Source organism: Calypte anna, chromosome 6, assembly GCF_003957555.1.
Source record: "Calypte anna isolate BGI_N300 chromosome 6, bCalAnn1_v1.p, whole genome shotgun sequence".
Lineage (NCBI taxonomy): Eukaryota > Metazoa > Chordata > Aves > Apodiformes > Trochilidae > Calypte > Calypte anna.
The window spans coordinates 5,604,470-5,632,136 of record NC_044252.1 but is presented as its reverse complement, the minus strand read 5'-3'; the positions used below and the strand labels follow the sequence as shown (position 1 = coordinate 5,632,136).

Here is a 27,667-nt window from a genome sequence, read left to right as displayed (position 1 = left end):
TTCACTACTGATTTTTAAAAGCAGAAAATGTCATCTTAATTCACTCTCTGTACCTTCTTATTTGCACAGGTCAAATCCTTTTAAGAGCTGACAGGAATAGTTGATAGGTTTTGGTTATAGGTCTGCCCTATTCTCTATTTCTGGTTGACATCTTAGCTAACTGTTGAGATGCCAAAGGCAATGCTGGTATTTAATTACAAGCAGTGGGGATTGTGGGCATAATAAAGGAGCAACAGCAGGAACCCTGTAAGCTGTCATCCTCTGAAATGGGAAACTGTTTTTCCTAGGTAACAGAATCAATGGTTGGCATGGATTTGGGTAATTAAGGAACTCCCTAAATCTATTGGTGTGAAATAATGGAGGAGGGAAAAGGAAAAAGAACCAAGGGATGAGAAAACATTGGAGTGGATGAAGGAAGAGATGCACCAAAAGAGCATCTCTTGCACATTTAGGTATGAGGTACTACGTGTGGGTACTCTTTGTACCCCTGTGGGGTAGGGCTCAGGATGGTAAAGACCTTCTGGATGGTAAAGATCTTCTAGCAGAAATGCCTGCATTGGTATAGCTTTATTTGTTGGTGGTTCTGTGTTTTCCAGCAGGGAGTGAGTAGGCCACAAGTCACAAGGTGGGGAATAAGAAACCACGAGGTTCATATAGCCTTATAACTCAGAGTTTTGAAAGGATCATTAAGAGATTCTCTTTCTACTCTTTTTAATCCTGCATGTGACTTTTAAAAAATAACTTTTAAAGGGTATTATTTGCGTTTTGCTCACATGATAAGACCTCTGTTGCCAAAACTATGGCATAGATTACATGACTCAGTATCCCAGAGTATATGAAAGTTTGTAATAATAATTGTAATAAGCTCCATGATGCTATCTTGAAATTTTAGAGTCTAATTATCCTAAGCACCTTCAACTCATCCATCTTGTTTCAAAGTATAGTCAGTATTAGGTGCCTTCAAGCATCCTGTGATGTCAAAGTACTCGTAGAGAAACATTAGGAAAAATTCCTTATGCTGTAGAAAAAGTATGTGGACAAATATATATAACCACATGAAAAAAGTGCTTGCAGAGATCTCTTTTTATGCCTTTCTAGTTGGTTATGAATCAAGTTTAGCCTGATAATTCCAATATTTTTTTAGGGAAATAAAGCCAAAAGAAAGGTGGGGGAGGGCAGGAGGGATGTAGTGATATCTTGCACTGCACATCTTGTGAGTATTTGCTGCCATTCCCTGGATTTTCCTCTGAACATGGAATTCAAAACTAATGCAAAAAATTGGAAGGTAGCATTTCTGGAATTCTATTTAAATTGTCAACAGGGCACAGTAATAGGTGTTAGACTCTTAATTTGCCTTGTTTTAAGAAAAAAATTTATTCACAGATCTGAACAAAATCCTGAGACTTCATTTTTTCCGGGTAAATAACTCGAAAAAGTTCAGTATCATAACGAATGTGAGATCTCACATAATGTGAGATTGCAAGTCTGTCTATGAGCCTAAAGATCTTTTGAAGACATTGAAATATTCTATTCCATATTCCATCTATTAATGGAAATCTATGGAAATGCTTGTGTGCTCTGGTTACTGTATGCATTTTTGTCCAGTACCATTTAGGTACTGGTATTGGTTGATGCTATATTCTTGGCATCCATTATCTCATGTTCCCTGTTTAGACAGATATCCAATAATATTTTTGCCTGTGTTTTATTTCAGACTTGCTTATCTGAAACTGCTAGATGGCTAGTTGCAGGGAAATCTTTCAGACAGAAATGGAAGATAACTATGTTTGCTGTTCACTAATATATTTGCCCAGGTGAAGTTTGTGAAATTTCTACTTAGATGGTGAGGTTTCCTGACTGTGGTAACAAGGTCAGGTTGGGGGATTTCTGAAAGATGGGTTCAATCAGATTATTTAGTTAGCAGTTCCCTGCAGACCTCAGGATTTGGCCTTTGTAGCCATGATGGTGGGAGCATTTCTGAAAAGGCTGTGGATAACCTATGGGTAGGAATCCTGACTAAAAAAGTTTCTGAAGGTATCTTTTTCTCCAGATAGCCATACCAGCCTAATTCTGGAACTTACAGCATTTTACAGTCGTTTTCAGTCATGCAAAATGAATGTAAATTTCATGTAAGGTGCATTATTTACTAGATCATTACCAAGTGTGTAAATGGATGTGTTTGCCTGCATCAATCAATTCCAGTAAGTAAATATTTTCATTGTGAGCATCAAAGAGGTACATCTGCAAACACTGGTTATTGTTTCACATACACTATGCATCTAGAGTAGACTTTTATGAAGGCTTCTGATAGCTACATTTTTCAGAAAAGCAATTACAGTTCTATACTGTAGGAAAGAAAAGTCTCTTCTAGCATTATATATCTAGAAAAAAGTCAAAAGTGTCTGAATTTAACCTAATGTTCCTTGTCAGGAAGCCAGAATTTACGAATTCCACAACTGTTCTTGCAGAGATAGGTTCCTGAAACCTGACTTCATGGACTAGAGTCAATATTTGTTTCAAAGTCCAAAGACCACCTGTACTGTAAACATCTGTGAAACACTGCAGCAAAATCTCTTGAGTAATGTCTGTTTAAATCCATCAGTCTGTTTTCCAAGGCACTGAGGAAATCCTAGTGGTTTACATGTATGCACTCAGAATGCCACGTGACACGTGAAAGCAGAAGGTTGTACAAATCCCAAGGTGCTGGGAGACAGCTTAAATTCCCAAGTATTTTTGAGATAGAGATCTCTGGCTGCAATGGGGTTTGGTCTGGGCAGGTGATCAGAGCTGTCATTAGCAGCAAGGAGGCCTCACTCTTCCCCCAGACAGGAGCTGTGGCTTGGCTGTGGGTCTGGTGTGTGGTCACACCCCAGGCAATTGAAATGAAGGGTTGTACTTTGTTACATGTCAGATGACAAGCTTTTCCTAGCCAAACAACTGGGAAAAAAAAATATCCAGGGAAAATACATAGATGGCTTTCAGGAAGTTAAGAGGGAGACCATTTCTAACTGAAGGCTTTTCCTTTCCCACCCAAGACATAACTTTAGCAATGAATGGGTTAATTTATTAGATTTATCATAATAGCTCATTACCAAAATGCTAAATCTGGAAGTTATACACTGTTGCATTTGCAAACTGAAACAACTTTTGCTCTTTTGAGGCAAGGGTGGAATAAGGGCTCTATTCTGTATCTACCCCCTCATCGTTTATGCAGGACTGAGAGGGTTTGTGGTTCTGCTGTGTAGGGCTCCACGTAAGAACCTAACACAAAAAAAATGCTTGTACATTGCTCTGCTGAGCTTAACTTAAACAGAAAGAGCTGTTTATATACTAATTATACGGTTGTATGGTTTAATGCTGTTTAAATGAAGCAATGAAAAACAGTCAGTGTAAGGGAAACCTTAAACTTTAACAAATTTTTCTATTTTACCACTATTTTTGGTACAACAATGCTAATTTATGAAGACTTACTAGAAAACAGAGCCTTCTTTATCTATATTATGCAGGGTATTGAGGTGTCTATCTATGAGGTGTTTAAAATGCCCGTATTTGCACACAGGTGTTTAGTGTACAGAGCCTTGAGGAATGATCTAGGGGTTAAGACATAAACAGCTACAATTTTTATTACATGAATAAAGAGAAAATTAAGTTGCATTATTTCTGCCTAGTGTCCCAGTTCTGAGGAAATAAGGCTTAACTTTATTGAAAGCAGAATTTAGCCCCCAGAGTAGCTTTAATGATTTCCTAAGAAGCAACAGAATGCTTCATGTCTAATGCCCTGGTACGTGTTACTTCATGACCTGGCAATGAGCAAAGTGTTCAAGCTGGTCCTGTTTGAATAGAGGGTTGGACTTAGAGACCATCCAGCCATAAAGTTCTATGATTTAGTGATGTGTCAGAAGCAAAGAGGACAAGAGAGAAAGCAAAATTATTTTGATGTTAATAATGAGAGAACCTGGAAAGACTTCTTAGGGAGTGGAAGAAAAGGCAGATGGGAGACAAAGCAGAGGAGCTCTTTGAAGCTGAAGTAACTGGGGAGTAAGTTACATAGCACATACACCAAGAAACTGCTGTGGGTGGTATTGGTATGTACTCAAAAAGCCACAATAACACTGAAGAATGAGCACTCATTGCTTACAGTCTTGTACAGAGCTTGCAGGAGGTCCCATACTCCAGAGAAGAGGAGAGGTGCCATGCAGTAACAAACACTGGGTGATAAGCAACCATTTAAGAACACATATTACTTCCTTTCTTTTTACAGTCATAATCCGTGTTTTTTTCTGCCCCAAAACATTTATTTTGCTCTGAACCTTTGTGGGCCAGTGAAATTCTCCACCTGCACATCTGAGAGGCCTTGAGCCACTCTCATTTTCAGGTAATAATAAATAGAGGTGAGAGTTCTGAAGCAGGTGGGAATTCTGTGTTGAGTTCCTGGTGTTCAACCTCTATTGCTCTGACCAGGCTTCATGCAAAAGAAATAAACAAATCTTCCTTGTGTTGGCTTTAAAACCAAAATAAAACGTCCATCTCCCCAAGTCAAAAGGTACAGGCTAAATCAAGTTTTTTCACCAGCAAACTAAAAGCTTCTCAAAGGTGTCCCTGTAAGGCTTCCATAATTTAATTTTTATTTCCAATAGGAAAGAAGATGAACTGCAGTAACTTATTAAAAACACACTATTTGTGTTATATGAACTCCGCCTATTAAGTAGCACAAATGAAACTGGTATTAAAGTAGGTTTTGTAAACACCTGCAAAACTATTTTATTTCCACAGGTATTAGGACTAAATTCATTGCCTGGCTTTGTAAAATGAGAATAAAATAGCAAGGTAAGGTACCTACTTTCTCCCTGCCCTTTCTGCCAGGATATTTTAGAAGTTTATCCGTAAGCTATTAGCTCAGACTTGTTTTTTGCATTTCTATGAATATCATTTGTCTATGTTGGCTCCATCTTATATGTGGTTTTTAACATAAATATATCTCTCAGGTATGGTAGGCAGATAAAAAAGAGTAAAAGGTTTAAGTAAAGTAGGGGAAAAATAAACAGATGAAAGGGCAATGTGCTTTAACCAAAAGGATATAAGCAAGACAGAATGAGGGGAGTAGAAGAGAACAGCAGGATAGGAAAGGAGAAGGTGAACAAGTAAAATGATCTGAGAATATGTAATGAGATATAAAGGGTCAGGGCAATTTATGCCATATCTGTCTAGAGAACCAGCAATAGCAATAATTCATCCAGTTCTTTTCTCAGCTGAGTCTAGTCCACTTCATTATTTTCAGGACTTCTCAAGGCTGCAGTAAAACCTTGCCTTCTGACAGCTGATAAGTGGTAAGTGAACTAGAAGGGGAATAGTTTTGCAGAACTGCTATGAGTAAAAGTAGCAAAACCAGAGGATGGTGCCAAATATAAAGATTCTTGCAGTTAACAGACTCTCATTGCTGTTCTAGTGGTTGGGACTGACACTATCATCAATATGAATAAATCCTTACAGCAGTGCAGAAGGACCAGGTTATTTTTCCATCTTTAACCTCATTTCAAAGCAGAGGAGTCATCCTGGTTGAGAGGATTTTGCCATTAGGTATCTTCTGAGTAAAGGTCATAAGATTTGATCAAAATACACTTCATCTAACAGTGGGCAATACAGGAATTATAAAGAGATTTTCAGAGAAACAGATTTTCTTAGGCTTTAGGACCACAAAGCTCTTGAGTATGGCAATAAAGTTAACAAGTGTCTTACATTGATTGATGAGTCATTATCAATAAAATTAAATAGGGGAAAATGCAGATATAAATCACTATTTTACGATACCATCTTTCTCCTCCTTTTTTTTTTTTATTTTTTTTTTTTTTAACCCTGGCAGATCTGTGCCAAAAAGACATGATGGCAGAGCACTAGCTTACCTTTTTACAAATATTTAACAAGTCAAATTGGGAAGAAAAGCCAAATTAAACATTACCTAACCCTGCAATGGTTTAGAGTTGGTCACAGATGTCCTAGGAGAGAACATGCTGAGATGCAGAGTGTTGGTCTTGATAGGAAAACCAAACCCAGAAACAGTTCAAACTGCAGACAAGTTATGTGAACAGCAGCCTTTCTAGAATACTATTAGAAGAGAGGCTGTTTTAATCAAGGGTGACACTACAGAAGTTTCAAGGACCAATGCATTTAACTAGCCAGAAGTGAGCCCACAAGGAAGAATTATAAATATAAAATGAATGATGGGCCTGCAAGCTTGTTTTTCATGTACTTCAAATTACTTGCATTCTGTAGCACTTTAAGAGTTTGTGTATTTTAATTTTTATATGGAATAAGAGGCTTGTTTCTGCATTCTGCTTACATGTTGCCTTAAAAAAAGTGCTGATTTCCCAGCTTCAACTTCTGTCCTTCAGTGGCATCAAAACTCAAGAAAAAGCAAAACCTCTTCTGCAAGACAGTGGAACTCACAGGCTGCTAATATTCAGTCTTTTCTGCTTTTCCTGGAGGATTGTTTATAGAATTAGTGTTCATAGAAAACTCTTATGTGTACAAAAAGAGCCTTTTGTCAGAGGTGTTTCATCCGTTTCCACCATGTCTTTGTGTGCTTCCTTGAGAACAATAATTGCATATAAGAATGAATGCTTATCGGTGTTATTCTACTTTAAAAGTTAATATAATTTTTGAATGTTACCCTTTAACTAGAGTTCATATATCTAGTTAATATTTATTCTTCTATTATTTATTTATTTATTTTTTACAAAATGGGCAGTGTTAATGCATAGTTTGTTCAGACTGGGATAGAATCTTAGTGTCAGCATGGTGATGATTCTTTACTCCAGAGAAAGCTATGCCTCATAATATGTGTCTGATGTTTGAATTCCACATTTTTAAGGGCAGCCAGGGCTTTTCATTCTGTGAAATGTGTTTAGTAGAACAGAAAATGAAGACAATTTCTTTGACTTTAGCAATTCCATGTCAATGATAATTAGAGAGGGCCCAAAGTTATGGCAGATTTTTGGTGAACATTCACAGGTATTGGTTATTGTTTCCAGGAATGTAGGCAGAAAGTGAAAATTCTAATGAATTCTTACATAAATATATAGCAATGCAGAAATATGAATCCAAAGAGCCACAAAAAGTGATCTTTTAAAAGAACAGTGGCCCAGGGTTTGAGGTGAACTAAGTCAGGTTTTAAACTGAAGAGTGATAAGGATTTCATTGCTGTCAAAACTGCATGGGCTATGGAACAAGCAGGACATTACTCATTTCAAACCAAGGATCATGGACTTTCTAAATGAATGATTAAGAGAGTCTGATTCAATGCTCACTGTACCAAATGGAAATTTTTATTTTGGCAGCCCAATGATTTGGTCTGAGACTGAGACTAGAATGGCTTCTATAAAGGAATTAAGAATAATTACTTTTTCTTTTTTTTTTTTTTTTTAAATTATTCTGCAATAGCCCTGGGCATTTCCTGGATCCATGCCTTAGGTATGTTTACTTGTTTCTTTGTAGAATCACTTAATGGCACGGAGACCCACAAAACAGCTTCTGCCTTCATACCTGTCATACCATCAGCACCAGCAGTCTGACTGTAGAAGACATTTTCAGTACCAGCACTGAGTACTCAGATGCAGCAGACGATGTATTTCTAAAAGACACTAAAAACAAAGAGAAGATGGATCTGAATTAATAGAGGGCAGAGGCAAAGAAAAGCAGAGGCTGAAGGGAGAGGTCTGCAGGGATGAGAAACACTCATGCTAGATCTTATCAGATGCCTCGTCTCTCAAAAGGGCATGAAGAATGAGTGAATTAAAAACAAAACAAAGCAAACGTTTCAGGAGAGAATTCTACTTTTCAGGAAATGAAGAAGTAGAAGTACAATACAGTTAAATGGTACAGAGCAAACACCTTCCAGTTTCTTGCTAGGTAAGACATGCATTTACAGATATTTTACCTACCCCTGTAAAACCTCAACACGCAGTTGGAAGCACGACATAGATCCCAGGATTAGGGGAGAGACAAACTGGAGAAGCAGCTGACCTGAACTGTCACCAGGACTCCTGGGTTACTTCATGTTCAGTTGAGTTGCTAAGATAACCAACTTTGCACAGGTTGAATCCAGAATGCTTCCAAGAACTGAGTTAATTAGTGAAATACCCTCACGTTAACTAACTCCCCTGCCAAGAAGTGGTCTCTCCCATTTTCCTCACATGATTATCTGGGCACTTTCACTTTTCCATATATAGGAGCAGCCCAGGGACTGACAGCTCAGGATAGGTAGGGATACAGACCTCAGGCGCATGCATGCCCCTTGCATGTGTACACAGATGAAAGCCCATGCTGATTTCATACACTGAAATTCAAGCCAGTGTCAGAGGTACCAGGTGAAGACAGCAAAGAACCTTCTCTTAAAAGAGAATACTGAAGGTAGAACTTTTCAGCCACTGTTTGTAAGAATCCATCAGGAGAAGCATCACAATCATGAATGGGCCAGTGGATGGTTTATGTGATTACACGCTGGATGATGAAGGGGCTTTCATGTTCACGTCAGAATCAGTGGGAGAAGGACATCCAGGTAAGAAACCAGCTCTGGCAAATGTGTAAAAAAATATAATATTTTCATTTAAAATGTTTGAAAAGCCTTAAAAAGAATTCACCTGCTACTGATCTTATTATGGAAATCGTTTGTAGCAGTGTTTTTAATTTTATGTCTATTGGACCTTATCCAAATAGACTATAGAACCATTACAACTATGTGCTTCCAAAGGGAGTTCACGTGTCTTTGCTGGGTGTGTGTTATCATGAGGAGGGCAAGGGGGTTTGTGGTTGCTGCTTCTTCCTTTTCATCTGAATTTCTTTCAGTATTACTGTAGAGACATTACTGTGTGTCTGATAGACTCGAGTTTCACAGATGGGTAAGAATGCACAGCTTGCTTCTCAAGTTCCATATCTTAATGGTTCCTGTGAAACTGTCCTGCATATATGCTATGCTCAAAAACTGTCATGACAGGAATATCTCGAAGCAGACTATTTTGAAAATCAATGGTCCCAGCAGCTGTACATAGCAAAGTTGCTGATTCCTTACTCCCTCCCCCCCATTCCATCATCTGATGCAATATATGGAATTGCTTAAGCAAACACTGGACAGTTAATTGCTAAACTTTATGTGTGGTCAGCAGAGATTAGTTCAATTTTATTGAAAACACATGTTCATCCACCATAAACATGTACCTTATGTCAACAGCAACTGTTGCCCCAGATGAGTCCAGGGGACTATAGACTGTTTGATGTCCTGAAGAGTGTATTTATTTTAGAAACCAATTTGGCATCCTGTACCTTCTGCTGTATAGTAAGACTTCTTTTAAGGCTGTACTTGTGTTATATGAGTAAATCATAAACGGGTGAAATGACATAGCAGAGAGTGAAAATGTCACCAGTGATAATTTTATAATTCTGATCATCCTCTGTAATATTAACTTATTAGTTGTTCATCCATGGCTGATGCAATTGAGTACATTTCTGTCAATGTCAAGGCAGCTACATCAAGTTAAGCCAGTTGGAGTTCTTTCTGATGTAACACAATCAGAAAATGATGACCACATTCAGCCTTTGGGGTATAGGTCTCATCTCAAATTTATATATAATTATATCCAGCGTCTGTGGTGCAATGTAGTTTCATAGGAAAAAGAACATTACAGTATGGTAAGTTAAAAATTAAAACAACATTGCCAAAGATGACAGGTCACAATTTATGCTACTCTAATAATTACCTTTAATCCCCTTGTAGTAATAATAGGTAAGTCTCTGAGCAGGAAGAGTTCAACCGAGTCCCGAGGCTTAGCTTTGTCCCTTTGTTTCCTTCATTTACCAGTTCTCTTTTTGTTTGGTTTCTTGCTTTAGAATCTCGCCTAATTTTTAGTTCTTATTCACATTACCTTTATTTCTGAAGAACCTGTAGGCCTTCTTTTAAGTTCCATGAACATTTTCCTCCTGCTCTGAAATCCTCAGCATGCCTTGGAGACACGATGCCACCACCTGAGGGAGTCGACAGCTGACATTTCCTGGGACATTTTCAAGACTCTGATGCTTTTACCTAAACACTCAAGGCCTTCATGTTGGGTACTGAAGGAAAGGTGAAAATTTCCCAGGTCCAGGGGACAGGTTGACAGTAGATAACTCTGGGCAGTTTTGCAAATTCTTGTTCTTGAACACAGCCCAGCAGCAGCCGTGGTTTCTGATAGCAATTTGTTCACCTGACATTCTGGCCAATCTCCCTTTTCCCTGCCTGTTGTTTTACATGAGGGGTATAGCCATGCAATTTTGTTTTGATCCCCCAGGAAAATCTTGGCTATTTATTAAAATGGAGGTTGAAGGCTGTAGCTGGACATCTGATCTTATCAGGAACACTAGAATTTTCTTTTGATGTTTTGCTTCCTCTGTTTAGTACCAAATGGATAATTCGAGTGCTCTTGATTATTTCTCTTCTGTATGTGATAGTATAATTTTGCTAAAGGGTATTATGTGAGGTAAAGATCTTGAACCAGATCTTTGTCTGGTGGAAATTTGAATTGCTCTGATTCTATTAGCTGAGGTTTCAATGCTTTAATGGAGATCTTAATAAAACAGAAAAAAAGACGTGCTGATTTATTTGGCTATACAAAGAACTGCCTTATATCTGTGCAGTGCCTAAGTGGGTATCACTGAGAAGCCCAAATGCTATAAAGAAAGTAATAGCTGGCCATAATTAATGTATAGGATTTACCTGTGCTCTCCCAAGACTTTATAGAAGACTGTTAGCCCCATCTTCTCAGTCCGAATTCTTCAAAATAACTTAGGTATAAGATCTGGAACTTTATTCCAGAAGGCCTTAAATGCTGCCATTTAGTGGAGTAAATTCCAAACTGTCTGAAGATTTACAAGTGACCTTCTTTGTTTCCTTGTAATAAAAGCACACAGGTTAGCAGCAAAGGGAGGAAAAAAAACCATTTTAAAAAAAAATAGTTGTTTTTTATCATTGCTTCGTTTTGCTTTGTCCAGTGGTGTCTGTCCATGCTGCATGACAGTTTCAGTGTGCTTTGAAAGGCATTGTGTGTTTTTCTGACCCACAATGTCTTACAGGTGCCAAACCACTCAGATTTAATTCCCTCCCCTATTTGGTGTGACTTCAGGTGGAATTGCCTGCAAACAGAATTCAGTTTTCCAGTAAGTATCAAGGAATCTCTAAAAAAAATAGAAGAGAAAATGATCTCTAAAAGCACACTTTGGTTTTCAACCATAGTTAAAACATATTTTTATCTTCTGGATATTCACAGAAAAAAAATCACAAAAGAAAAAAAAAAAAGAACAGAAAATACAGATCTTTCCAGTAAGTTGATGCTTGTGTGTCTTGTATAAAATATTATATATACTTAACACTTGTAGCATTGTATATACTTAACTAAACACATAATGATTCAGTAAACTATGTCTTGAGTAAAGAGAACAGATGTGAAAGACATATAAACAGTACCACTGCAGTTATCAATAAGCAATCAAGAGGCTTTTAAATAGGAAAAACATAACACAGTACAATTCACCTAATCCAAGTCTATCCAGTAAAATGTTTTTTGGTGGAGATATTTCTTTTATGAAATGCTCATTATAAGTACCTACATTTCTTGACTGTTTTATTTTTTTACCAAAAACTAAGAATTACTCAGTTTATCATATTTTTAATGTATAACGTTCTAGTTTATTTTTTTTCCTGTTAATCTAAATAAAGTGTGATTAAAAATACTGAATTTATTTTGAGGATCACAGGTTTTTAAGAACATCAGCCTTACATTTTGGAATGTTGAGTGTTTCTTATATTTACTGCACCATCAAAGCCAGAGGTGCTGTTGTACCTTTTAAATTTAATCTTCAGTTGCTTCTCCTGTTTATAGATTTTGCCCGTGTTTGTGTGTGTGGTGAAACTGAATTCCTGGGGAGCTCCTGAGAACTTGCAGATGTCATGGCTTGTTTTAGGCTCTTATATAATCTAGATTCACATAACAAACTTATGTCCAACTATCTGGAAAACTGCAGAGTTTATCATCAGCTCCCACAGACCCATTAATTCCTTATACACTTGGCAAGAGCTATAGATTACATCTGATTGGCATCTCTACCATAAGGCTGGGTCTGTGGGATGATTTGATTTAATGAAAAGAATTAATGGTTATTTGATACTTTCCTGCTCAGTCAAGAAATCCTCAGCCTGAACATCTGTTCTGTAATATTTATCCAATAGAATGGTAATTCACTACATGGAGGTATGCATTTAAAATAAAATAAGTATAAACTTAAATTTCAGTGACAAAATGAAGGGTGCAAAAAGCATGGTAAGCATTGCTAAAAATAGAACACCTGGTTTTATTTAACACCAGAGACTTTTACTAACAGATGTGGCTTTAACTTAATGCATTAATCAGCCAATGGTCCAGCTGGATTTCTCTTTTCAGTCTTGATCTGTGTTGTGTCTGTATCTGGGTTTGGATCTGGTTGCACTAGAACTGATGGTTGTTGCAACAACAATTAGATATGAACTGTCAAACTGATGTGGACCTGTAGGAACAAAGATTTCCATGTACCTCTAGAGGAATGACTTCAGTGGCCCTAACCCTTAAAAGATTTTCTTTTTGAATCCTTCTCTGTATCTCCAGTTACCAACTTTCCAGCCTTTCCAGTTATCAACTGCAGTTACATTATTGTCCATCAGACAAAAGTTTTCTCTCAGCATATTATTTCCATTTCTTACAGTCTGTGATCCCAATGCTTGGAAGGGTTTCCTCTGGTAGTTTGCCTTTCACAGCATCATAGAATGGTTTGGGTCAGGATAGAGTTTAAAGATCATCCAGTTTCAACCCCCCTGCCATGGGCAGGGACATCACCCACTAGACCAGGCTGCTCAAAGTCCATCAGCCTGGCCTTGAACACAACTTCCAGGCATCCTCAACTTTCCTGGGCAATTTGTTCCAGTGTCTCACCACTCATTGTAAAAAATTTCTTCCTAATATCTAATCTCAATTTGCTGCCTTTCAGTGTAAAACTTTTCCTGCTCAACCTCTCACTACATCATCTTGTAACAAGTCCCTCACAAGCCTTCCTTGGGCCCCCTTCAGGAACTGGAAGGCTGCTCTTTCAGCCTTTCAAAACCAGATTGAGCTTGATTGATTTCATCTTATAAAATAGGTTTCTCTGAATTTGTGGCATGCTTGTCAGTCTGTCCTAAACCTTCCACAGTTTCTTAACATCATATTTGGAACACCACCACCAAAAGCAAGTATTTCTGTACCAGTCTCAATAATGGATGCAGATAATTTAATTTTCATGGACGACTTAATCTGGTTTTCTACCACGAACTTTCCAGAGTAACACTTTTGTAAGACAAACTCTTCTGTAAATGTGGACTTTGCTTCTTGCTTATGAATGTTTACTGCTTATCTCTCTGAAAAAGAAGCAAGAGAGCTGATACTCTATCTACAGCTATCCATGATATAAATGAAAAAAACCCAAACCTATGAAACCCTCCCGTTAAATCTTCACTTACTGATTTCACTGCCTGCTGTGGCTAATGCTCCCTTGAGACATTCATGAAAAGTTTTAGTTCCCAGATTAGTTTCACCCATATCATGCAAAACCAACATAAGGTTCTTTATACCAGATAGGTGCCACGAGGAGAAATGAAGATGAATTACCTGTACTCTTCTTGGATGTTTTGGGTACAGTGCATACAATATCCCTGTATGTGCCATACAGGAAACTTAGACAAACATGGGACATTGGCATGTAAGGCAGGTGAGACCTGCTTCATGTGGAGCCAGTACAGGGATGAAGGTTTTTCCTGGCATAGAAACTCTGGGTGGTGGAAAAAAATGACTACAGAGCAATTCCAGTCACCACGAGTTTACTGCAGGATGTTGGACATGCACTGAGAAGGTCATCATAACCCAGTTGTTCTGTTGTCCCACTGAGATAATAAAAGATTACGTATATTCATCATTAATTTTTTGTTTTATTCTTCAAAATATAGCTATATTTCTTTTTAAAAACAGAAGTTTTGAAGAGAATAAGCAGAGATACGTTTTAATAAAATCCTGCCACCTTTGTCCCCAGTCTTGCTAAAAAAAGTTCATTTGGACTTCTAAATTGCAAGAATAGTGTCTGATTCCTGTTTGGAGATAGTTGTCCTGAATTTAGCAGTCCTGAAAATTTAGTTCTTGCAAGGCTGAAGGTTCCCATGCAGCCTCCGTCTACTAATTGGCTTTTCTGCTGGTTCTTTTTTTGTGTTGAAGAGGTTAAAATGAGATATCAAAGTCACATTAGTTCTTTAGTTATGATTTGTCCCTCATAGCTAAATGAGTACCTTTGTTGTGAAAATAAACAAGAATTTGCTTGAACTTGAGGTTAAATGCATTAAAAGTCTCTAATTAAATACTTTACAAAACCTTGCTTTCCAACAGCTTGTGTTGCAAATGGCAAGGGAGGAGATAAATTTATTTTGCCAGACAGCATTCTATGGTAACATATAAACATAGTATGCAGTACTAGACATTTTTTAAGAACAATAGCACTAAAATGTATCAGAAAAATTACCATTTTCATGTGGAAGGCATTGTTATGGATGCTGCCTCTTTGTGTTCATTAGATTAGCTACATTGTTTGATTAAGATTCATTATTCATTACAAATGTATGAAAAGAAAGAAAGAAAAGAGAAAAGTTTATTATGCTAAACCTGAGCTGAAATCTTTGTATTTGGGATGTAACTGAAGATATACTCAAGATTTACCTCAGGCAAACTTCAGCTGGTAGCCCCTTCTTGCTTCTCTATGCTCTTCTCACTCTTAGGTGGGCTGCAGGGATTTTTGGGAGATGGCACTGCAGGATGTTAGGAATCAGTGAGAAGCAGAAAACTTGAAATAAGGACTTGGCTCTCATCTGTATTACTCTAAACACTTTCTCAGGTTTAACCAGCAGTGGTGGTCAGGTACGTTCGAACTTTCCACTGGGGAGATGGAAGTTGATGTAGGAACATCACCTTCATGTTAGAATATTATTGATGTGGAGCATGCTGTATTGCCTTGTGGTGTTGGAGAAGGCTGGGAGTTAAGCCTCTGTTAATTCTATGTATAACATACTTATTTCACACTTAAGTGTGAAGGACACACTTAAGTGTAGGACACTACAAGTAAATCTGTAGTCAGCTTCAGTTTACAGCAGTAAGAAAATCCCTGTTGTATCTACTGGCTTTGCTTGGAGGATGTTTCAGGTGTCTTTCTCTTTAGCTAACTTAAATATTCCAGTAATTAGCAATAAAAGAATTCCTTGCTGAAACACCTGCCTATTCCAAGACATGCAAAGAGTCCATGTTTTGTGTTGAGTGCTATGGTTTTGAAACACAACTTTGTTGTTTTGCAGATAAAATCTGCGACCAAATCAGCGATGCTGTACTAGATGCCCATCTCAAACAGGACCCAAATGCCAAGGTTGCTTGTGGTGAGTTTGCTGCTTTACATCATCACCCAGTCTCTGTTCTTTTTTTTCAGGTGTTTGCAAAAAGCTTGATGCTATCATTTGCTAACTCATTTTACTGTCATAATTTATATAAATAGTCTTCAAGTGAAGGGGAGATGAGAAGAGAGATCAAGATTTTGCACAGACTGAAACCTGTAGAAGCAACCTGTAGAAGTTTATGATAGCTAATTTTGTGGTGTAATGAATTTTCCTGGGAGAAGCAAGTTGGCTTCATTACACTGGATTATTGACAGTATTGGGATGTTCTGCTGAACAGTTCATTTACTGTATTTAATAAGTTAATGTTTTTTCAGTCCAAATCCCCATAATTGCTTGTTTTTAAAATCAGAAGAAGTGGTAGTGCAAACCCTCAGATCATCACCCCAGGTCATGTAGCATGTAATTAACCCCATCTTTAGATTCTTCTTCCCTGGCCTGGGGGCAAGTTTTCAAAACAGTTAATCACTCAATAGTTGATTGAGTTTAGTTAGCCTCAGTAAATATCTTAGAGTGATTAAAATTAAGTGGATTTAGAAATCACAGCTTCCTGATACATTTCACAAAAATCTGTGCATATAACTGAATCATCCTTAATATTGACTTTTCCATTTTTAGGCTGGACATGCTCTTCTTTTATCTACACCCAGCAGATACCTCAAAATTACTATCATCACAAGCACATTTGTCTTAATGGGCTGGGTTATTCTGCCTTTATAATCCTGTTTTCATCTCTCTTCTCAGAGACAGTGTGCAAGACAGGGATGGTTTTGCTCTGTGGGGAAATCACATCTCGAGCTATTGTGGATTACCAACGAGTTGTCCGAGATGCAATTAGACTCATTGGCTATGATGATTCAGCTAAAGGTTGGTGGAAAAACTCATGAAATCCTTGAAGAAGAAGCAATAGGCAATAGGTCTGTCACTGCTTCCATAAATGGGCTTTAGCAAGCCTGATAAAAACTGAATATCCTGTAGGAAAGCTGCTTATATGGTGCTACGTGAGATGCTTTATCCCAGTAAGTAGAAAAAACATTGTATATTAGTTAAAACTGAAAGGCAGTAGGCAGAATATGCTTTGAACTCTGGTATTAGGCCAGAATAGCAACTCAAGTCAGAAAATCTACCAGTCATCCCAACTTACAAGAACTCAAATCTCAGTTATTAATTTGGCAAGCTGATTGATACCTCCTTATCCAAAAGAGGTGGAAAAAGAAACCCAGTTCATTTTGTTGTACCCTTACATATTTGTACTGTGGCAACATCTGGAATTCCCAGGTGTAAAGAGGGTTCTCACTGTGCAAGATGTTCTGTTAGCTCTGAACAACTGCTGCACTGAGGTGTGTGCAGTCCAAATCTGTTTTATCTACTGTACAAATGATAAAAAAGACAAAATGCTTTACATACCAGACACATTGCACCTTCTGATTTGCCATGCATCTGTTCACACATTACAAATACTCCAAGTACAGTGAAGTGTATCTTTTAAGAGCTTTTGGTTAAAAAAAAGTTGTTTCTTGCAGTCCTTTATTTGTTATTGAATTTACAGTGAGGTTGTGATAGGATAATATTATAGTAACAAATCTGCACCATCATGGATCAGCAGTACTTTAAAAAATACTGGCAAATCTAGTAGGTCATAAATCTCCTTTTTATCCTAACAGCCAAAAATGAGAAAACAAAAAATTGCACACAGAAATATAATTTTCTTCTCCACGTAGCCTACTTCAAGAAGGGTGAAGAGCATTCTTGAAATGGGTCATATGCATATGGACATGTCTGTATTTTGTGCTGGGTGAACATGAGGTTGGTCAGCAGATGCCAGTAGTAAAGGTTGGATGTGGAGAGAAGCAAGTTACTATACTGGGGACAGGTGGAGAATTTTGCCACAATCTTCTGTAAGTCAGGTTCTTTTTAAAGACTTCCTTTTGGTCTTTGAAAGTGATGTAAAGTAAATTCCCACTTCCAGATTTGCTATGAGACTTGAGTCTGGTTTTTTCTCCCTCGAAAGATTTAGGTACAGACACTGCTTTGCATGTATTACAGATAGTGTATCAAGAGCAGAGCCTTCAGTTGCTGAAAACATCATCTCCTAGGAATTTACATAGTGGTTTTTCATGCTATCTATTTGAGAGAGGCTGCTTACTTACTTTTTTAACCAGTTTTCTGCAGTTAATAATTCATAATCTGAATTGGTTTGACACAGGGTGCCCATGCAAGTGCAAACAAGAAGTAACAAGCAATAAAGACAACCCTTTATGACCCACCCCCTCTCAAAAAAAGGGGGTTGTATTAAGTGTTGTATTGACAAAAAGATTTGACTGAAAAATAGCAGTTTGTCTGTAAGTTCTGAATGTGATACTTTTCAGATTGAAAATTTGGTCAGATGGTTCCATGTTACTTTCCTTAATCGTGATAGAGCTGATTTTCTGCTATTTTTTTTTCCAAATAGGCTTTGACTACAAGACTTGTAACGTTTTAGTGGCACTGGAACAGCAGTCACCTGATATTGCCCAAGGTGTTCATCTACACAGAAATGAAGAGGATGTTGGTGCTGGAGATCAGGTACACTTCACATCACAGCTAAACCAGCAAAACTGTTTTAATGGGAAGTTTAACCCATCTTGTGGCCCTATTTTCTAACTGAAAACCCTTGTGAAGATTTCCACACTTCCACCTTGGGGTAGTCCAGAATAAAAACCATTCTTTTTAAAGCAGTTGGAAGTTCTTTGAGGGCAGGCTTTTGCCTGGTGTTTGTTGTTTTTTACTTATCTATGTCATGTTTTTATTGAGTAGCTTTATATTCATTAGAACATCCATCCTGCAGCCAGACTTGTCTTCTAAGATGGAATAAAGAAAAGATATTTTTGTTTTACAGAGCCCTTGAGACTTTTCATAGCAAAAAATTAGGCAATGTTTCAACTGTCTGCAGCATTAGTACAATGATGGCAAACATGGAAGATTACTTTTAATTCTCACTTATTTCCCAAAGGCAGCAACTATAATAGGCCTTCCACATAATTAAGGCTGTTCAAGCTGCATTTCTATGAGCTCAATAACATATGTGGATGATTATGGGGTGTTATCAAGAGAAAAATGCCAACATGAAAACTCCATAATCTGAAGAATGCCACTATGAGTGAGTTTAACATTTAAAGTAGTTATCATTAGTAGTAATATCTAGTTCATAACAATCCTGTTGAGAACCATAAGTGGATGTATCAGAGTCCAGGAGCCAAGCTAATATTGTTAAAAAAAACCTTGAAGACTAAATTAAAATATGCTTATGCTGTCATGAAGGCACAATACTGCATAAGATTTAAAGATATCTGAATTTCTGTGGCACTTTGATGGCCTCCTTTGCAATTATAGCACAGTGCCTTCCTGTCTTCTTTGGTTTTTAAACACAACACACACTGGATGAGGAGAAAGAAAATGCTGCAAACTCTGTTTAAGAGATTATAATAAGATGCAGGGAACACAACTAACTAACAGTAGAAGCTGTGACTGGAATCATGTGGCACTGAAAATCTGAGGCAGGTTGAATGATGCTATGGCCTTCAGGGAGTATTCACATCCCATTCCTCTGAAATGTCAGATGTGAGCTGCACTGATGCACACATCAGTGTCTGTATTCCTACATGGAAGCCTCTACAACCTTTCCAGGCTAATGAGAGCACCTTTCCTATGACAGAATAGTCCTGAAATTGCTCCACAGATTTTTTTTCTGCGTAAGAACCTGTTTTGTTTTTTTTTTTTTCACAGATGTTTCTCCATTTTTGTCCAGGATTCCAGCTCTGTATGTAAACCTTCAGGCTTTCAGTGAAAATTCTAGGCACACAGTTAGTTTCTCATTGGACTGTAACATGTTGAAGCCTGATCTGAGTTTAGGCTTCTTGCACTGTAATGTAACACAGTAGAAATTAAGCCTGTGGGCACTCTTCACTCTTTGCTTCAGATGAAACCTCTTTGCCTATTGTTGTGGTGCTTTTAACACTGATTGAAGTCTCTCTTCTTCTCCTGTAGGGTTTGATGTTTGGTTATGCAACAGATGAGACAGAAGAATGTATGCCTCTAACAATTATTCTTGCTCATAAACTGAATGCCAGGTTAGCAGAGCTGAGGCGAAATGGAGAACTTCCTTGGCTGAGACCTGATTCTAAAACACAGGTAAATACAGCTATAGCTAGTCCAAACAGTTGGAAACTTGCACTTTTTATTTCCAGAAATCTTAAATATTTTTTAAAACAGCAGTTGATGATGTTCAGAGGATCAGGATTCCTACTACGTAACCTACAAGTAGCAGATAAAGCGTTTCCACTGCTAGGATACTGTTCCCTTGGCCTTTGGAAAATGGTTAACCTGGATCAGTGTTAAGAGCACTTCACCACCTACAAGTGAAGAAACATTTAACCCTTCAAACCTCAGTGGTCTGTGGTTGTTCAAAAAATGACAGGAGATCCAAAGGATTTATCTGTGTTTAGGGATCTGAGCTGGCCTTTTTGTAGGTGCACTGGGAATGTGAATTTCTGAGGTCTGAGGGTTTGGGTGGAAATCCAAACTGGAAGACACATTATGGTATTCTGGACAATTTAATAGAAAATGAGATTGTGCATATTATCCATGTTCCTTTTAGCACTGCAAAACCAGTGAGTGAGAAGATGGACTCTCATTTTCTTACCTTGGCAACAATGAGAGCAGTGATAGTTACCATGTCAAAATTGACATTTTGCTACAGATTTTCTCTTGGAACAGCACAGCATGATGTACCATAGAACCATGGAATTTCTCAGAAATTTCTTTCAGGAAAAGACTTGTAAAGACCAGTGATGCTCTTCATCCTTCAGTGAAGGCCAGTAACATGTTTTATAGAAACTTTCATTTTTTTCTTCCATCTTTTTCTTCCTCCTTGTCCCTGTTCTATTCAGGTCACAGTTCAGTATATCCAGGAGAATGGAGCAGTGATCCCTGTCCGTGTTCACACCATTGTGATATCTGTGCAGCACGACGAGACCATTACTCTGGAGAACATGCGCAGGACGCTGAAGGATCGCGTCATTCATTCCGTCGTCCCTGCAAAGTACCTGGATGAAAATACAGTTTATCACCTTCAACCCAGTGGGCGTTTTGTTATTGGAGGACCTCAGGTTCGTGTTGTGTTATTTTGGTGCTTATTTTTTTTCACCTTGCCTTTCTTATTGGATGTGTATCTTAAAAGATGCAGCTTTGTGGCATGTCTGTCCTCAACTGTGAGAAGTGAGATGTCGTGTGGAGGTTTTAAGTGGAGTTGTATATCAGAGAAACACCCAGAGCTTCATGTGCTGTATTCCAGAGTAACCTCTGAGAGTGTGGTTGTACCATACATGTGCTATGGGCAGGCAGAAAAGTTGAGCTGAGTCTGACATTGTGCGTGGAATGGACAGCCCAGCGCTGGGTGTCCTCAAGTCCAAGAGTGAGACACAAAATCCTTTCTCACAGAGAGCACGTGTTACAGGGAGATGGACAAGAGAGGATTTGCTTCTCTTACAGCAAACCTGGTCTTCAGATCTGTATAGCTTGCCCTGTTCTATCTGTCACCAATGAGAGGTGAGGGTGTTCATCTGTTCTGAAAATCAGCCCCTGGTATACTTCTGGTGAGAAAATAAATATTGCTTTTCCTTTATGTAGGCAAAGCAGGAGCTGGGATTTATAATTTGAACTTGCACGTACCGTAGTCAAGCAGAACTTCAGCTGTTGGTAGGATCAGGACATTTGAGATTTAGTTTTTGAAAAGAAATTCACCATTCCCAATGTTTTAGTCTTCAGTTCCCTTCAGAACTATCACAGCAAAACTGCAAAGGCCCTTCCTGACATTAAGTCCAAATTTACAACAAATCCAAATAGGTATTGTTTTTCATTTGCTGTTCAAATTCATTAGTTTACTGGAATTTCCCAGAATTATTTCTAGGGTGCTGTTTCTTTTTTACAGTGGTATCATGGAACAGGTAGGAAGGTGGTTGGATTAATTATTATGATAATGATTATACAGAAATGTTTAGTTAAATTGGTTATATCACTGTACTTTTGCACACTGACATCCTAGACTATGGAAAAATGAAGAGGCAAACTTGAGCTGTAATTTGGTGAACCAATGAAGCAACATAGATAGCCATGTGCAAAAAGAGGGCTTAATGAAAAGTTTTTTAGATGTGCACTGAACTGCACCCATTAAAAATATATATATGTATAATCTATATAATATACAAATATTATATCATATTATATTATATGTATAATGTAATATAATAACATTTGGTAAGCCAACCACAAATACCTTTTTGACTCTTGTGGTGGAACTGTATTGCTTATGTTTGCACACACAAGCACAGTGATGTTGTAGTGATGTCTGTAGCTTTTTAAGCATGTTTACTTAGTATGGGCCAATCTGCCTGTGTGTCCATGGCCTTACAACTGCTATCATCACTTGTGCAATTTACAATAGCACTGCAGCAACCAGAGCTGTTTAATTCTCTTTTACACCTTGAACTTTCTGGTTACTTTTCAAAAGAGTGTTACTAAGTTTTATTTTTAACAAGGCTGTCTATGTAAGGCTGTCTTAATCTGCACCTCACTTCATCTAAAGAAGACACATGTATTCTATTTGGGATTTTCACCTTATGTTTTCAAGGACAGTGATACCTTGAATTCTGGCTATGCCAAAATTAGTAATTTTTCTGCTCTCACTGTCTTCCCAACAGCAACACGCTCTGTCACAGTGAGGTCATTACAACTTATGACAAAAGTGACTTCCACATGCTTTACAAATGCATTTATTTGTTCTCTTTCAACACCTTCTAAAAAAGACCTGTTTATTTTCCTCTCACCCACCCATTTATCTTCCATCACTCAGTTCTGCAGCCAAGCCACGATGGCACACAAGGTGTTTTCATTGCATCTCTGTGCCACCAGAGCTGAAGGTCTGAGTCAAGCAGAGGAAGCCCAGGAGAACAGGAGCCTTTAGACAAGCTCAGCTATCAGCAGTTCAGATTTGTATCTCCCTGCTTTCTGAGCAGAATGGAACAAACAGTGCCAAAGGTTTTTACTTCTGTGTATATGCACATTCTTTCTAAGAAAAACTGACTCTCCACTTGTGTTTGCTGTGCAAGCATTCCAGAAGTTGAATTTTACATGATGTTCTACAAAGGATTTCAAACCTGCCTGCAAAGGTGGAGACTGAAATTCAAACAGGACCATGTTTCCATTCACACCAGAAAGCTTAAATATTTAGTAAATCAAGTGGCAGACAGTTATTCAGGTAACCAATATAAAATGAAATATCAAATATCAAATCAAATATCAATATCAAATCAGCTAACCAACATCAAATGAGGAGGAGCAATCATCAGGATAGTTATGTAGGCAGCTAGAATGTTGTCTGCACTCCCTTATTTAGTATTTTAGAATATCCATCTATACATATTTGTTCTTAGAGAGAAGTAATCCTTCTTTCTCAGTTGCAGTTACCTATACCTGCCTTCTACTCCATACATGTTGTGTACAGCTTAAATTAGACTATATATATTTTGGACCTGAAAATGTTGGTTTTAGTAGATATTTGTATGACAGTCTCTGTAACAATACTTATTTGGAAGCACTGGGTGTCAGCCTCCATGTAACTGTGTCTAAGTTAGCAATGTTGTTAAATACAGAAAAGATATATAATAATATTTAACATTTGCACAACTATCAGATTTGACCAGAAGTGAAATCAGGCTGTGAAAGCCTGATTTTTAATTTCTTTTTAACAGTGTCAGATCTCACAGTGATTTCTATTTGGTACATAGTTGTTAGCAATATTCTACATTGAATTTGGATGTGCTAGGCAGGTAACTTTTTAAACCAAAGTTCCTATATTTTCTGGAATATTTACTTTTGAAACAGGCAGTGTACTCTTTAGCTGTTTGGGTGTAAATCTGTTTGCTGGACTACCAAACACTATTTGTGAATGGCTTGTCTTGTGAATTTGGTTTAAAGAACATTTATAGCTACTGTTGTAACTTGATGATACAGGTTCATTCCCTCAGCTGCCTCACATCCATCCCTATCTGGTGAACTTCATTACGTGCTGAGTCTGCTGAGTCTGGAGTCTGCTGATGGGTACATAGCCTTGTTTGAGAGTTATGTTAAAATAGATCCTAAAACGGATGAATTCTTGTTCTTATTCAGGGTGATGCTGGTGTTACTGGTCGAAAGATCATTGTGGACACTTATGGTGGCTGGGGAGCCCATGGAGGTGGTGCCTTTTCTGGCAAGGACTATACCAAGGTGGATCGATCGGCAGCGTATGCGGCCCGTTGGGTGGCCAAGTCTCTTGTGAAAGCTGGGCTCTGTCGCCGTGTTCTGGTGCAGGTAGCTTTTGCTATGAGTCTTGCTTTTCTCAAAAAGGTTTTTCCTTTTCAACTTTTACCTTGAATAAACATCATATGAGACACTGGAGTAGAAGCAGTCTTGATGATGTTGTGGCATTGAAGAAAAAAAGACCTTGATGTGCTTGGTTCAAGACTACTGTAAGGTCACTAATAGCCTGAGGATGATCTTTCCATTTAGCTTTCATTTTTTTTGGCTGTTTCTCTGGACATTTATTGAGCCCTCAACCCCCTGACACTTAGTGTCATGGGCATGAGCATGGGTTGACTGGATAAGGGGGAGAGAGTTATCCAGAGACCTTGGTATTTTCAAAGTTTTCTCTTTTTTCCTACACGTACAATTGCAGAAACCTTCATTTTCTAAGGTGGTTCATGAGTAAATGCCTCTGTTTCTCACTGTTGTCCACTGAGATGCTGTGTTTATTTCCTCTGGTGTCTTTTTTGCCATAGGTTTCTTACGCCATTGGGGTAGCTCATCCATTGTCCATTTCCCTATTCACTTATGGAACTTCCCAAAAAACAGAGAAGGAGCTGCTGGACATTGTGCACAAAAACTTTGATCTTCGGCCTGGAGTCATTGTCAGGTAAAGAAAATCACAAAAAAGGAAGATATCTTGATCACATCATAGAAATTATTTCTTGCAAAACCATTAGAAGTTACAATATAAAAATCAGCTTCTTGAACTATCCTGGAGTTATTCCATAAAATGCAAAAGAGACTTTCAATTTGTCAGACTTCACAGCTGGTACTTTTTATGGATTTATTTAAGAGAATAGATGTACTTTCAAGTTTCAAATGAAGTATGTACTTTCAGCATTTGTCTCTGTATAGTATGTGGAATTCAAATAAAATAAAATTACTTTTTGTATTCCAAGTTAATTTGCTGTCAGAAAAGATAATGCTTTCTTTTACGAGAGGAACAGAAGGTTATTTCATATTTTCTTTTAAAAGTAATAATTCTCAATAATAAGGACTTTTTCTGTAGCCTTGAAGTGCTTCATATTTAAGCTTTGTTGTCACTCTCATGGTTCTCCATTGGAAATGTTTACTGGTATGCTTGCATCTGAAGAATATACCTGCTCAGCTAGGGGCACTGGAATGGATATCAACATCAGGATTTTAATGGTTGTTATTGTGAAGTGCCTTAATGTGAAGAATTTTCTCTTCATTTTCTACACACAGGGACTTGGACCTGAAAAAGCCCATTTACCAGAAGACTGCATGTTATGGTCACTTTGGAAGAAATGAATTCTCATGGGAGGTGCCTAAGAAACTTGTGTTTTGACATTAGCAGTCACCCTTTAAAAACAGAAAGCAAGAGAAGTCCACTAATGATGAGGATGCTTCCAAAAATCAAATTTGACACCTTTGTATTCAACAAAAGGAATTTTAGATTTTAAATGGAAAGAAAGAAAAGGATATTTTCTTGGAACTTGATTTTTTTTAACCCTCAGTGTCTTTCACTATCCAAGATGTAAAGGACAGAGCCTGTTTTTTTAATCAGCAGAAGACAGCAAAATACAGTTTACCTTTTATTGCCACTCTGTTGCTTCTTTTGATAAAGGCAAAATATGACTCAGATACCCAAACCTGTGGCTGAGCCTCAAACCTTTCATGGGCAAAGACTTTCTCACCTCTACTAAGGATCAGCAGATCTCTTGCTTCTAATTAGACAAAAAGGAAATTCTGGGGTCCAATTTCCTTACTGGTGTTAGCATTGCATAGAGCTGGGGGTTGCTTTACTGGGAGAAGGCTGGATATCACATAACTGCATGGCAGCCTCTTTTGTAGAAGGTGTCAACATGTATGTAATATTTAAATCACATTCACTGGGGATGTGCTGTTACTGGTGTGTTTCAATTACCTGGGGTTTTGAAACACAAGTGTTCTTCTATAAAACAAAGAATGATAGAATAAAAATCTTTTTCCTACCATGTATATAAAAGTGCCTCTTCTTCCAATTTTTTTCTTTTTTTAATATTGCAGGAAAATGGTCCAGCTCTCCTCAGTCTCTTATACTTTTGTTGGATTTTAGTTTACCAATATAATTTATTTTTTTTTAGATTCTGGAATTTTTACATGGATTTACCTTTCTCTACGTGTGTGTGATCACTGTTTAGTCCCTGCGATTAATAGAGAATTAATGAAAAAAATCTTAGATTTTAATTTTTATTAAATTAGAATTTAATTTTTAACCCTGAGGTTCATGCTATGCAGTATTGTCTCATCATTTTTGCTCCCACATGGTTGGCTTATTAGGTTTGATAACTTTGGAATGAAATTAAGTCCATCGAAATAACTGCAACACATGAACAATTCTACATAGCATGAGGTTAATATTTTTACCATCATCCTGCTCAGAAGTTTGTCACTAAAGAACCAGCCACTAGATGGCTGTGTCCCTCCCCGATCAGAAGCAGGTCCGTGTTGGTACCAGGACTCAGCTGCTCGGGCTGGGTACCGGTACCTGTCACAGCCTCTCCTTCTGGATGTTGCTGGGCATGGTGGCCTGGCCATGATCTCGACTGACAAAGTTCTTTGCTCATGTGCTATACTGCCCTATGAAGTGGCAAGCTACTTTTTGCCCAGAACTGTGGATTGATGCCAGGTTTGTTTAAATTAGGAGGGTGTGAGACTGCATTTATCCTCTGTGATAATTTTTTTTTTTTTTTTGTCAAGAGTTAGGATGAAATTTTTGTTGCAATGCAAGGGCTACTGATGTGTGGTTCCCAAGATTCCCTTGATCTCAGCTTTAGGGGTTAAGCAGCATCCTATTAGATCTTCTGCACTGGAGAAATGCTGCAAAGCCATGTTTCTCTCTCCTGGGTTCCTTTGTGGTGTCTCCCAAACAGCTGCTGAGGTGGAAAGAGAGTGCCTGGCTGTGATGATCAATAGCTTCACCATTCATTCCCTTCAAGTATGTCACAAACACAACTTTTATCTGTTCAAGCCAGAAGTTTATCCACTTTATTAATTATGCTGATGTGCTATATACTGTGTAAACTGAGACAAACAGGTAGGTTTCTATGTAGCTCCTGATGTCACGAGGACTTAGAGAGCCTTTGTTATGTCCAACCTGGATAATTTTTGGCAGGCAAGTATCTTTAAATTAAACTGCTCCTTAAAGAATGTATTGGCAAAAATTTCCAAGCACATTGCTCATCTTGTAAGGAAGATGTTTTGTGTGTCAGCCTCAAAAACATAAAGTGTTTGGAGCCAAGTCTTGCCTAGAAATATAAATCTTGACCTTCATTATTAAAGAAGTGTTTTGCTATTGAACTTTTACCTGTCAGCAATGTATGCAAAAGCATTTTCCTACTAATTAGGAAGTTGCTGTTCATGGTGCCACAGAACTGTTGTGTGGCAGTGCTAGAGTTCTGCACATCCCTGGTTATCAAGCAGTCCCTGAGGCATCACAGCTTTGTTAATGCAATGGAGGCCTCACCATTGGCTTTGCTGCTCCAGGATCTTCTGGACAGGATGTGTTATACTGTGACTAACAGAAGCAAGTGGCTGAAAAAATAAATAAAAAGAAACCTGAAAAACGTGCCATAAAAATAAATGGGTTGTGTAAAGTTACCATGAAAGCAAAGCCAAACATCTGCAGCCAAAATGAACAGTTCTTCTCTGATGGTGACAACAAACCATGACAGAAGTTGTTGGAGAAGGAATATGTGTATGGCTGGCTGGCTTGGTGGGCAGGCAAGGTCAGTGTGGGGGCTTGGCAATGGCATGAGCATGATGGGCTCT

At 38.0% G+C, this 27,667-nt stretch overlaps 1 protein-coding gene across 2 annotated transcripts; it reads left to right on the top strand.

Annotated features, from left to right (window-relative positions):
* Positions 1–8,222: 8,222 nt before the first annotated feature.
* Positions 8,223–25,848, top strand: MAT1A (methionine adenosyltransferase 1A). Of its 2 annotated transcripts, XM_030453494.1 has the most exons (10): positions 8,470–8,554; positions 11,098–11,181; positions 15,419–15,496; positions 16,256–16,378; positions 17,964–18,076; positions 19,538–19,681; positions 20,440–20,658; positions 23,717–23,899; positions 24,367–24,500; positions 25,100–25,848. In XM_030453494.1, the coding sequence occupies exons 4-10, from the start codon at positions 16,276–16,278 to the stop codon at positions 25,200–25,202; spliced, it is 999 nt and encodes a 332-aa protein (XP_030309354.1). In that variant the 5' UTR covers positions 8,470–8,554; positions 11,098–11,181; positions 15,419–15,496; positions 16,256–16,275; the 3' UTR covers positions 25,203–25,848. The 2 variants fall into 2 exon arrangements, with proteins under 2 accessions (XP_008495325.1, XP_030309354.1); XM_008497103.2 differs by lacking the exon at positions 11,098–11,181 and having other exon boundaries at positions 8,223–8,554.
* Positions 25,849–27,667: the final 1,819 nt, after the last annotated feature.

Excerpts from the sequence above, each read along its gene's own strand:
- MAT1A (XM_008497103.2), top strand. The coding sequence starts at position 8,461 with ATGAATGGGCCAGTGGATGGTTTATGTGATTACACGCTGGATGATGAA. Across the intron at positions 16,379-17,963 it reads CTATGATGATTCAGCTAAAG|GCTTTGACTACAAGACTTGT; the intron begins GTTGGTGGAAAA and ends TTTTCCAAATAG. Across the intron at positions 24,501-25,099 it reads CGGCCTGGAGTCATTGTCAG|GGACTTGGACCTGAAAAAGC; the intron begins GTAAAGAAAATC and ends TTCTACACACAG.